Source organism: Myxocyprinus asiaticus, chromosome 30, assembly GCF_019703515.2.
Source record: "Myxocyprinus asiaticus isolate MX2 ecotype Aquarium Trade chromosome 30, UBuf_Myxa_2, whole genome shotgun sequence".
Lineage (NCBI taxonomy): Eukaryota > Metazoa > Chordata > Actinopteri > Cypriniformes > Catostomidae > Myxocyprinus > Myxocyprinus asiaticus.
The window spans coordinates 18,128,937-18,140,392 of record NC_059373.1 but is presented as its reverse complement, the minus strand read 5'-3'; the positions used below and the strand labels follow the sequence as shown (position 1 = coordinate 18,140,392).

Here is an 11,456-nt window from a genome sequence, read left to right as displayed (position 1 = left end):
GCTTTTCCTCATTCTGCCTTTCTCAAACCTTTCCTTCCAAAGTTCAACCTTTTTGCCCAAACAAAAGGTTTCTATTATTTTATATGAAATTTATATATAAGGATAATTTAATATGAGATTAGACTTGAACTACATATGTAAATGCTTGTTTATTTTCTAAAATACAGCACTCCATGAAGTGAGTAACAGAGCACACACACCCAGACAAAACACACACGTACATAAGACACGGGCAAACACTCACCCACTCAGATACAGCTTGTGATGATTCAATAAAATCCCACTTTGTGTCTGTGTCTGTTTTGTTGTGTCCTTGTTATTTTTGTGTGTGTTAAAGAGCTGTAAACAGCCGTCAGGCTTGATTTCAATGAAATAAGAGGTTACATAAGAGAAAATGTTCAGCATACTGATTAGGAGCCCCAGATACTGAGGGATGTAGAATGTGAGAATCATCTGTTAATGAAAGGGGATACTGAATGAGGCCCTCTCTCATCAACTATAGAGCCTTCTGTATATCACACTTCATCATTAAATCAGTGTATGGGGTACAAAAGGTGGATATCATTACATTATAACAACGCTTTTATATCATAAACCAATTAAAGATTTATTTTACTGGGACATACTTTAGGTTTGAAAAGTGACAATGTTTAAAGGAACAAAGTTGTGTTGAGTTGCATTAGGTTAATCCGTAATGAAGGTTGGCCAGTGTCTAAGCTGCACTCCAACTGCCAACCTAATAGTATTATAATACAATTTGTTTGTTTAAAACACTTTATTGCAAATCTCCTAGTATGTTGCCAAAATCGGAACAGAATAGCCAGGAAAACCATGGTGAACTGACAGGAGCTTGAGGATTATATTGTCAGTGGTGGAAATGGCTGAGATTCATTGGGGGGACCCTAGCTGGGGAGTCAGGGGGTATTTGAAGATCACGTTAGAGAAAACTGCAGGAAATTATGGATGGCTACCTTTTAGTTTAGGGCTCTGAAAATCAGGAATCGTTAAAAACATGTAGAGGTGTATCCTATTGTAGGGGATAATCCCTTAAAAAATGTAACCAGTTGGAACAGAATAATCTCACTGTAAATAGACCTTATTCACAGTAGCACCACCTTTCAATGACATGCACTGTTTAAAGCTATCAAAAAGCTCCTAGATCACATCTATCTAATTTTCCACAACTCATGCTGTCTGGAGATTTTGTCTACTGAATATTCTTGTTAAGACATAATTCAATGTTTCATCAGTGGAACCCATCGAAAAGACTGTATGTCTGTCCCTCACAGACTGTGCTGTAAATAAGATCTATTCTGTGATACTAAATCGTAAGTCCTTCCACTAAAATTGGTCTGTGCTTACTGAAATTGTAACTCCTGCCCCCAGTGGCCGAAGCAGGAAGTGATTTTGAATGTAAGGACGTGTGAGCTCGTTTCTGAGTGAAATGTCCACAGAGGGGTGACAAAAGAGATTTGTTAAGCGAGTTGTTTTCAGTTGTCAATAATATAATACATTGAAGGGGAATGCATATTTGATTAGAAGGCAAACGTACTTGAACTGATGCAAAAATGTCTAATGGGAGCTAGTGCTTTTCAGTATGTCAGAATGGAGTCGATGTCAGGGTACAAGAAAATTCGGTAGCAACATGTCGACTTCCCATGTGATCATGTCGGTTTGAATTGGAACTGCATCCCCCTCTAAATTCACTCTAAAGCTGCTTAATGGTAGATCTTAAAGTCTATAAAAGTGAAAAATGTGCCAGAATGTATTGCACAAGGAAAGTGAGCCTACTTTGGCTTATTCCAGGAAACAAACTGCCATGTAGTCCAAATGTAACCAATGACCTGTTTTAAATAACTTATTTAGAGCAATGCTAGCTTGCTAATTCGAAAAATAAAAAATAAGTATGTGAAGAAAAATATAAATACAAATGAAACAATTGAATAGTTTGTCTTTAAAGGGATAGTTCACCCCAAAATGAAAATTCACTCATCATTTACTTTTTTAATATCAATCTCCATCTTTTACCAGCCCCAACCAGTAGGTGGCTGAATGTGAAAGTCACTTCCACACCAGAATGTGTAAGTGAAAGTGTAGATTTACAGTTTTTAAAAGGACGTAAATAGTGATCTGTTTCTCACCCACACCAGTACAGTATCATTTCGCTTAAGAAGACATGGATTTAAGCACTGTAGTCTTATGGATTACTTTTATACTGACTTTTGGGCCTTCAAAGTACTGGTCACCATTCACTTGCATTGTAAGGACCAACAGAGCTGAAATTGTCTTTTAAAAATCTTCTTTTGTGTTCAGCAGAAGAAAGAAAGTCATACACATTGGGATGGCATGAGGTTGAGTAAATGATGAGAGAATTGTCTTTTTGGGTGAACTATCCCTTTAAGACTAGTTTACCGACTACTTAAAAAGCAAGATTTACAATCGCCTAAAGGGTCGTTCACAACGGACACGTTCTTGCGCTCTTTTTACATGTGCTAATCGTACGTATTTGACCGTCGCGCCTTTTTTTTTCCAGCGTGTCGCGAAGGAGCTCCTCGTTTTTTAAACGCCGTATCAGTTTAAAAACAACTTCAACTTTTAAAAGCGCGTCTTGAGACACCTGCGCGTTCGGTTTGAACGTCCCCTCACGTGTGACACTCTGGCAAAATTGTCTATTCTCGCAAGAGATCCTTTAAAGCTCTAATACCACACCGTGAGGTCCTGAATGTCCGGTTCATATCATTCGACACTAATACACCCCGGGTTCTCCGCTTTTACCTGCGGGTTGCGTCATGCTGCGCCGGAGAGGTGACGCAAGAGACCGGCGCTGTGTGTTCACGTACGCCACGCCTCCTCCCCGTGCCGTTTCCTGCTACAGGCGAGACTCCTTCACAAGAACAATTAAGTCATAGAGCAAGAACCCTCCGAGGCTCATCAATCATCGTATCATCTGTTAAACCTGTGTCCATCAGATGAAGGTGAGTTAATTAGCTTGTCGTATCGAGACCTTGTTATTATGTGTCTGTGAGCCGCTGTTTCACACAGCTAAAGTTTAGTCGATGCAAAGCCCAAGCTATCGGTTGTAGTGTTTAAAGTATTGTTTTGGTCAAATTTGCACTGTGCGCCCGTGAACAAATGGGCAAAGGGCCATTTAGAGCTGGTAATCAGTTATGATCACAGTGGAGTGAAAGTTTAGTATCAGCTGTTGGGTATTGCACATAAGTATTTCTCTTATAAAAATTGGCAGATTTACAATTCATATTCTTCTAAAACTGTTTAACTGAAGAAAGGACAGCCCCATATTCAATCTCTATTTCTTCTCTCTCGTTCAGGAGGAAGGAGGTGTGGACATGTCCCAGGCATTGCCCTCTGGGCCCAGTGCCTTTATCCCAGTCGAAGAGGTGTGTGTTGGTTTTTTAACAACATTTTGTGGGACAAGTTATAGCAGCATTATAGAACTGCTTCCACTGAATTCTGTTTCTTTATAGTCTCCAAAAGCATAGGTTGTCATCATTCGTTTATTTACAGAACAAAATTGAATTCTGTGAATTTGTGTCTATGTCAGATTCTGGAGCAAGGTGCCACACAGGAGGTGATGTCAGAGGCACTGTTGCCAGACAGGCGAGCAGATCATATCACCATGGTGATGGGGATGCATCCCACTTACTTGGCCTGTTTTGTGCGCACCCAGCATGCTCTGCTGCAGCTGGATGGCCCTCTGCCCTTGTCATGGAGACATTTTATAATCATCTTGGTGAGGAAAAAAAGGCTCATATATTTGTTTGGCACCTTCCCAAAGGATTTGCAAGACTGCAAGTTTTAAATATACATAAATGAGTATGTGTTTAGAATAAACAGTAATTTTTCTGTCTGTGCAGGCATCTGCACGTCATCAGTGTGCGTACCTGGTGCAGCATCACAGCTCTGCTTTTCTACTTGCTGGTGGAGATGAGTCTTGGCTTAGGGGTTTTCACTGTGCACCACCTAAAATACAGCACCTGCAGACGCTCAACAAACTACTTGCACATAGACCTTGGATCATCACCCAAGAACACATACAGGTAAATGTGCAGATGAAGAAATGAATCATATGTAATAGGGATTAGACGTCAGCTGATAATAAGGTGGTGAAAAGGCAGATAACTGATTAATCGGCTGATAGTTTTCCAAATCGCTTTATAGAATGTTAAAAAAATTCTCACTCTTTCCTTACTGTGACGGGCCTAGACATAGATGCAAAGAGAGAGTCCAAAATGAATAAAATCCCATATGCAGTTGATTGTTTTACCAAAATCCCTATAATAACCAGAAAAAAAAGATTTGGTGCATGTGGTGGGACTTTTAATTAGCCCGAAACAGCTGAGGACTCGTATTTTGAAATGGCAGAGACTTGGCTCCGTTACAATGCTCTATAGTTAGTCTATATTGGGCTATTTACCAAATTAAATCTTTTATAGCCGATATATTTACCAGTTAAAGGGTGTTGTATATGTATATATGCATTTCACCAGATGAAGTTTAATGAGTTTTAATGGAATAAGGTTTATTATTATTCACAATATATGAAGTTGGACACAATGTATGTGCTGCTGATGGGGCATGTTTCTATATAGTCACATTTTTCTTTGCATGCTCTCCCTTTTAATTTAGAACACTTGATTATCTAATCAAAGAAAGAAAATATGCATTAAAGTGCAAAACCACCTTTATACGGTATGCAGTAACACTGAACTTGAAGCATTGTGCCCTTTTGCCCTTCTGCTACATTTACTCAACTGTCCAATCGCAGAGCGCTTGTAATCAGCTCTTAGTAGTCAATACTGATGTAGGAGGCAGGACTTGTTGAAATATGGGTCGAAAAGCAATCAAGCAGTCTTAAAGGGCAAGTTTACCCAAATAGGAAAATTCTTTCATGATTTACTCACCCTCCTGGCATCCCAGATGTGTATGTCTTTCTTTCTTCTGCAAAAAACAAAGGAAGACTTTTAGAAAAATTTCTCAGCTCTGTAGGTCCATACAATGCAAGTGAATGGGTGCCAAAGTTTTAAAGCTAAAAAATCCACATAAGGGCAACATAAAAGTACTCCAGACAACTCCAGTAGTTAAATCAATGTCTTCTGAAGTGATATGATAGGTATGGGTGAGAAACAGGTCAATATTTATATCCCTGCTCAGTCAATCTCTACTTCAGTTTAATTTTTCCATTCTTCTCCTATTTTTGGTGATTCAAGGTCTAAATGTGTATCACCCCCTACTGGGGAGAGAGGAGATTTTATGATAAAAATGACTTAAATATTGATCTGTTTCTCACACACACCTATCATATCGTGTCTGAACACATGGATTTAAACACTGGAGTCATATGGATTAATTTTATTGCTCCCTTTATGTGGATCTTGGAGCTTCAAATTTTTGGCACCCATTCAGTTGCATTGTGAGGACCTACAGAGCTGAAATATTGTTTTAAAAATCTTAATTTGTGTTCTGCAGAAGAAAGTCATACACATCTGGGATGCCAGGAGAGTGAGTAAAGCATGAGAGAATTTTCATTTTGGGGTGAACTATACCTTTAAGTTCTGAGCACATACAGAAGAGGAACATAAATGTCAATTCTGTGCAAATGTTGAAATCAGTACTTGTATTTGTACAGTATTTGCTCAATGTAAAAATTTAAAAGTAAAATGTGCAAAAAGATACATTGCTTCACAATACTATATTATCTTGCATGCACAACATTTGTGTGTGCTCAAAATGTCATCTCGCTCACGCAGAACATTTTTGTGCACTCAGAATATCATCTTATTATGAGCAATTAGTCAACAGGTCATTCAGGCAACCCACCAACTAGTCAGTTCTGAAAATATGTTGCCTGTATACAACCCTAATATGTTGTTGTTGTTTTAAAAAAAAATCTTTATGCTCACAGGAGTTGGTGTGCCCTAGTGCAGAGGCTCGATGGTCTTTGGCAGAGCTGATTCAGGCTGTGGTTTTGATGAGCCATGCCCATTCTTTGGCCTCCTTTGTTTGGGGTTGTGGCATTCTCCCTGAGCCAGAGCAGTCAGATGATCAGCCACTTCAACTGTGTTCACCCACTGAGTCATGTAGTTCTACCAGAATTCAGCATGAGGTATTAAAAGTGTCACTGATGTTGTAATGATTGCAAGTTAATAATATCCTTTTGTGTTCAGGTAATTGAATGTGTGTGCGTGTGTGTGCGTGCATGCAGTGGGGTGAAGCTGTGAACGAAGTTCAGCATTTGATGGAGAAAATGATGATGGTGCAACAGCAAGGTGAAGCATTTACGCAGGAAGAGATGGTTACTCGCTTTGAAAGAGAAAGGACAGAGAGTCTGCTGGAGCCAGTGGAGGGTACGAACAAACTCATTTGCTATTGATCAACACAAAAACCACAAACTTACGCCAGATTTCCTCTCCTCCTTTTTGTACTTCCCAAGTTTGCTGCTCTCTGATCTGTGTCTTAATTTCTTTCACTCAGTTGTGAGCCATGTCTTTCCTGATTGCATCTCACGGTTTTTGGTGGATGCAGATTTTACTTACCAGGATTTCAGTCCTAAAGGAGAACAGGCCCCCCCAACCATGAGAGCTCAGGTGCGTTACATCCAAAGATCTACACAATTATAAATAGATACATTATTTTGGAAGTACATGATGTGGCTTACAATATGTCTTGAACACAATGTCACTGCACACTGTATGCTGATCTTTGCAAATGATTTTGTGCTTTTCAGGATTATTCTTGGGAGGATCACGGTTTCTCCTTGATGAACAGGTTGTATGGGGAGATGGCTCAGCTTCTTGATGAGAAATTTCAGGTGGTGTGTGCGCTCACGTATCACACCATGGCCATGCACTCGCACGTGGACACCTCCACACTCCGCAAAGCCATCTGGAACTACATTCACTGCATCTATGGCATCAGGTCAGTCATGCATGCATCATGGCTTTAAAATGACAATGTGAATGTAGTGATACGGGACAAAAAGTGGGTTAGGATTAAGTCGACATAAAAATAAAGCAAAGAAAATAGTCCCCACCATTATCATGCATACAAAGTCTACTCGTTAGGAGAAAAAAAAATCATCAGGTAGCTTTATTCAAGGCTAACCTGATTAAAGGTTGCATTAGTGAGGTTTTGCATGGTTTAAAAAATGAAAATATCAGTTTAATTTGTGCCAAATTTATTTTATTTCTGCTTGAATTTATATGCAGGTATGATGACTACAACTATGGGGAGGTGAACCAGTTATTGGAACGCAGTTTAAAAGTGTATGTAAAGACAGTGGCATGTCACCCTGAGAAAACCACACCAAGAATGTACTTCTCCTTTTGGAGACAGTTCTGTCACTCAGAAAAGGTACTTTACCATCTAGAGCAGGGGTCGGCAACCTATGGCACACGTGCCAGCATTGGCACGCGGAGGGGTAATCACTGGTACGCCAGCAACAGCGGCGTACCAGTGACTAGGAGTAGACTATTTTATTTATAAATTCCGCGCCTGCGTTCCAGTCTACGTCTTGATGTAATCCTTCCTCATGATCACGAAGCGTTTTCATGAGCTGAATGGGAGGCTAAACAAAAAGTTAAAATGTGACGAGACTGCAGTACACCCAACAGACTTGTGCAGCGCGTGCAAGCCGTTCACACATCACGAGCCGGCAGCGCTTCACTTCGGTTAATCACGCAAGTAAACGTGACTGCTTTGCTTCGGTCAGGCTGTGCGGATGACAGCCAACATTCTGTGTTTCATTTGTTTCTTTTTGCTTTGAGAACAACACGTGATGCAATAAGAAAAACACCAATATTAATCCTTGAGATTTCCAACCCAGCATACAGGTGCACCCTCCTTAAACCATGGACATTCAAAATTACATTAAACGATTGAAAGAGAAAACATAAACCCACATGGTGGGGTTCAGAAATCTGTGTCTATTCAAAATATAGATTAAACCTGGAAATAAAGTTTTAGGATTTTGCAGGTGCGATTAACTGAAAATGGCTAAATAGTTGATCGGCTTTTGATGTGCGGATGGCTTGCACGTGCAGCGTGAGTCTCATCACACTTTAATAGTTTTCATCCTCCCATTCAGCTGATCAAAACGCGCTGCGTGATCATGAGGAAGGATTAGGCTACATCAAGATGTAAGTTTCGCAGGTGCGAAAAACATCATATAAATAAAATGTATTTGCTCCTCTCTTGCTGTTGCTTGCGTGCTAGTGATTAAATGATTACAGTGACATAAGAAATATTTAAGATTCCACACAATTTTGTGAAGTCATAAGCAAATTTGTGACTAACTTTGTTAACTCATAACACAAAAGGACAGGTTTTCTCTCATTAAAGCACTTTAGATGCTCTGAAAATGCACATGCAAGATCATGATTATATCATAATCATCGGGTTTTGCACAAAATTTTCACTCAAACTGGGGCTCCCCAGCCATTGACCAGGAAAATAAAAAATGGCACTCCATGTCAAAAAGGTTGCTGACCCCTGGTCTAGAGTATTTGTATAGAAACAAAGATAGAAGATATAAAGATAACAGGAGTTTAATGTTTGAAAGAACTACATTTTCTTTAGCAATGGAATTGAATTATGCTTTTGCTCTAAGCATTATTCTAAATAATTGGCATTTGTTTTAGTTAATGGTTCAGTGACCTCTAGTGGTTTGCCTTAGAAATGCACATTTCGTGTATATGGTATGCCAGGCAAGACTATTTAAAAATAAAATCAGATCTTCCTTTAAATAAGTTTTCATTGAAGCTAGGGGCTTATTGATCATGTTAAGGTAATATTGGTTTTACTTTCATAACCCTAAAGAGCACTAGCAATGACCGTCTATTTTCTTCACCTTCATGTGTAGATATGCATGTATAAAGAAGGCTATTTTTGTAAGACATATATCCTTGTCTTTTTGCAGGTCCATGTGAACCTGTTACTGATGGAGGCACGAATGCAGGCAGCTTTACTTTATGCTCTCAGAGCTATTACACACTACATGACCTAATAAGCACACATGAGCACAAGCTATTCCAAAAAGCATTAAGACAAGGGATGATCTGTAGAAACACTATATGCTCTGATTGTAGACTTGCTGATCTTAAATTGACACACATGCAAAATTTAGAGCACACAGTCTCCAGATATATGGACCTTATATACAGTAGCATCATATTTGATTTTTGACAGGGATGAAAACGAGGCTGTGAGGGATTGACATACAGTCTCTTTTATGGGTTTTAATGTTGTTTAGTGTTTTTGATAGTTCTTTGGACATAACATTGAAAAAAAGCATCTTTCCAAAGATTTTCAGCAGACAACAAACTCCATAAAGTACAAGATGTGAAAGTTATATGTGATCTTGGACCTTGATACGGCTTTATAAAGTGCATGCCATTATAGAGACTGTTAGTCTATCCCTCATGGCCCTGTTTTCGTTCCAGTCAAACATCAAATATGGCGCCACTGTGAATAAGGTCTATATAGTTTCATATTCTTTTTTTCTTTGCAATATTTTTTGTTCTTTTATTGGATGGTTGATCCGCTGCTACCAGGTCATGATTGGATTTTGGAGGCAGGGAATTTTGCACATCTTATGAGTAAAACGCCTCGCTGTGACCTATCTCTTATCATACTGTGAATGTGTCTTTGCCCTGCTGCATTATTCTGTTCCAGTTGTGTGTGTTGATGAATGTTTATGTGAGTTTGACACTAAGAACTCTGCATTGACTCTTTCTCTCTCAGATTGAGAGCTGATTTACAGCGGGCTAAACTGGATGAAAAAAGCACATTTAGTTTTTGGTGTTTGTGCAATGCTTTAAAGTATTTTTATGTATAATAAAATATTTTACTATGAAATTCCTGTATTTTATATTTGATTCATGTGTTTGTATAAACTTATAAAAATATGTATTTTCCTTTATTATCTTAAAGGAATAGTTTGCCCAAAAATTAAAATTCTTATGTAATTTGCTCACCCTTGGGCCATCCTTCTTTCTTCTGCAGAAAACAAACAAGATTTTTAGCAGAATATTTCAGCTCTGTTGGTCCATTTAATGCAAGCACAAAGGCAGCATAAAAGCAATCCATAAAACTCCAGTGGTTTTAAGTCACAAAGGCAGCATAAAAGCAATCCATAAAACTCCAGTGGTTTTAAGCCATGTCTTCAGAAGTGACATGATAGGTGTGGGCGAGAAACGGATCAATATTTGTCATTCTTTTACTATAAATCTCCACTTTCATGTGAAAGTTTCTTTTTTTTTTGGCGATTCGCATTCTTGGTGCATATTGCCACGTTCTGGTTGGGGCAGGTCAAAGGTGGAGATTTATAGTAAAAAAAGGACTTAAACATGATCTGTTTCTCACCCACACCTATAATATATACTATAACTTCAGAAGACATAGATTTATCCACTGGAGTCATCTGGATAACTTTTATGCTGCCTTTATTTGCTTTTTGGTACTTCAGAGTTTTGGTCACCATTCACATGCATTATGGACCTACAGAGCTGAGATATTTTTCTAGAAATTTTAATGTGTTCAGCAGAAGAAAGAAAGTCACACACATCTGGGATGGCATGATGGTGAGTAAATGATGAAAGAATTTTAGTTTTTAGGTGAACTATACCCAGGGTTGAGAGGGTTACTTTTGAAATGTATTCCACTACAGATTACAGAATACATGCTGTAAAATGTAATTTGTAACGTATTCTGTTAGATTACTCAAGGTCAGTAACATATTCTAAATACTTTGGATTATTTCTTCAGCACTGTTAGATTTTTGTTTTGACTATAAAAACTCTGCCAGTACAGTAAGACAAAATACACATGTTAAAAATACATTCTGAAAAACCTACATATCTTATGCAGTGTTGTTTCTAAAACAAGATGAATCAAATTGATCTTGTTTTAAGGATTTTTAGATATTTTTTTTTAGAGGAAAACAATAAAAAAATTATCAAGAATATGATTTTTGCACTTATATCAAAGGTCTTACTAGAAAAAAAGAAACTATGATCCAACATGAATTTTTTTTGATAAAAAAATATGATCACGTCTGGTAACGTGCATGTAAAATGGCTAGAAATAACATTTTATCTTAGCGTAAAGCTGACAGTTTACACAAAGTTTATTTCTATTTCTTCTGCTCCAAACTTACTTCTCTGTCTGCTCGTATGAATGTAACACATCATAAGAAAGTGTTTCACCGCTGTTCAAATGCACTTTGGATCACATCATTTATTTGTATAAATGTTTTCCATCTGAAAGGACTAAATATGAAATGAAACAAATGACAATAAAATGCAAAGTAATCTCTAAAGTAATCAAAATACTTTTTGAATGTAACTTTATTCTAATTACCAATGATTTAAATTGTAACTGTAGTGGAATACAGTTACTTATATTTTGTATTTTAAATCTGTAATCCCGTTACATGTATT

At 38.0% G+C, this 11,456-nt stretch overlaps 1 protein-coding gene across 2 annotated transcripts; it reads left to right on the top strand.

Moving 5' to 3' along the window:
* Positions 1–45: 45 nt before the first annotated feature.
* On the top strand, positions 46–10,868 carry LOC127421332 (sestrin-2-like). 2 transcript variants are annotated; one of them, XM_051664344.1, is made up of 10 exons: positions 46–2,975; positions 3,330–3,398; positions 3,563–3,751; positions 3,876–4,058; positions 5,924–6,124; positions 6,224–6,365; positions 6,493–6,605; positions 6,746–6,936; positions 7,227–7,283; positions 8,936–10,868. In XM_051664344.1, the coding sequence occupies exons 1-10, from the start codon at positions 2,970–2,972 to the stop codon at positions 8,943–8,945; spliced, it is 1,161 nt and encodes a 386-aa protein (XP_051520304.1). In that variant the 5' UTR covers positions 46–2,969; the 3' UTR covers positions 8,946–10,868. The 2 variants fall into 2 exon arrangements, with proteins under 2 accessions (XP_051520304.1, XP_051520302.1); XM_051664342.1 differs by having other exon boundaries at positions 663–2,975; positions 7,227–7,371; positions 8,936–10,861.
* Positions 10,869–11,456: the final 588 nt, after the last annotated feature.

Coding starts and splice junctions, on each gene's coding strand:
- LOC127421332 (XM_051664342.1), top strand. Junction 3,399..3,562: donor CCTTTATCCCAGTCGAAGAG/GTGTGTGTTGGT, acceptor TGTCTATGTCAG/ATTCTGGAGCAAGGTGCCAC. Junction 3,752..3,875: donor GACATTTTATAATCATCTTG/GTGAGGAAAAAA, acceptor CTGTCTGTGCAG/GCATCTGCACGTCATCAGTG.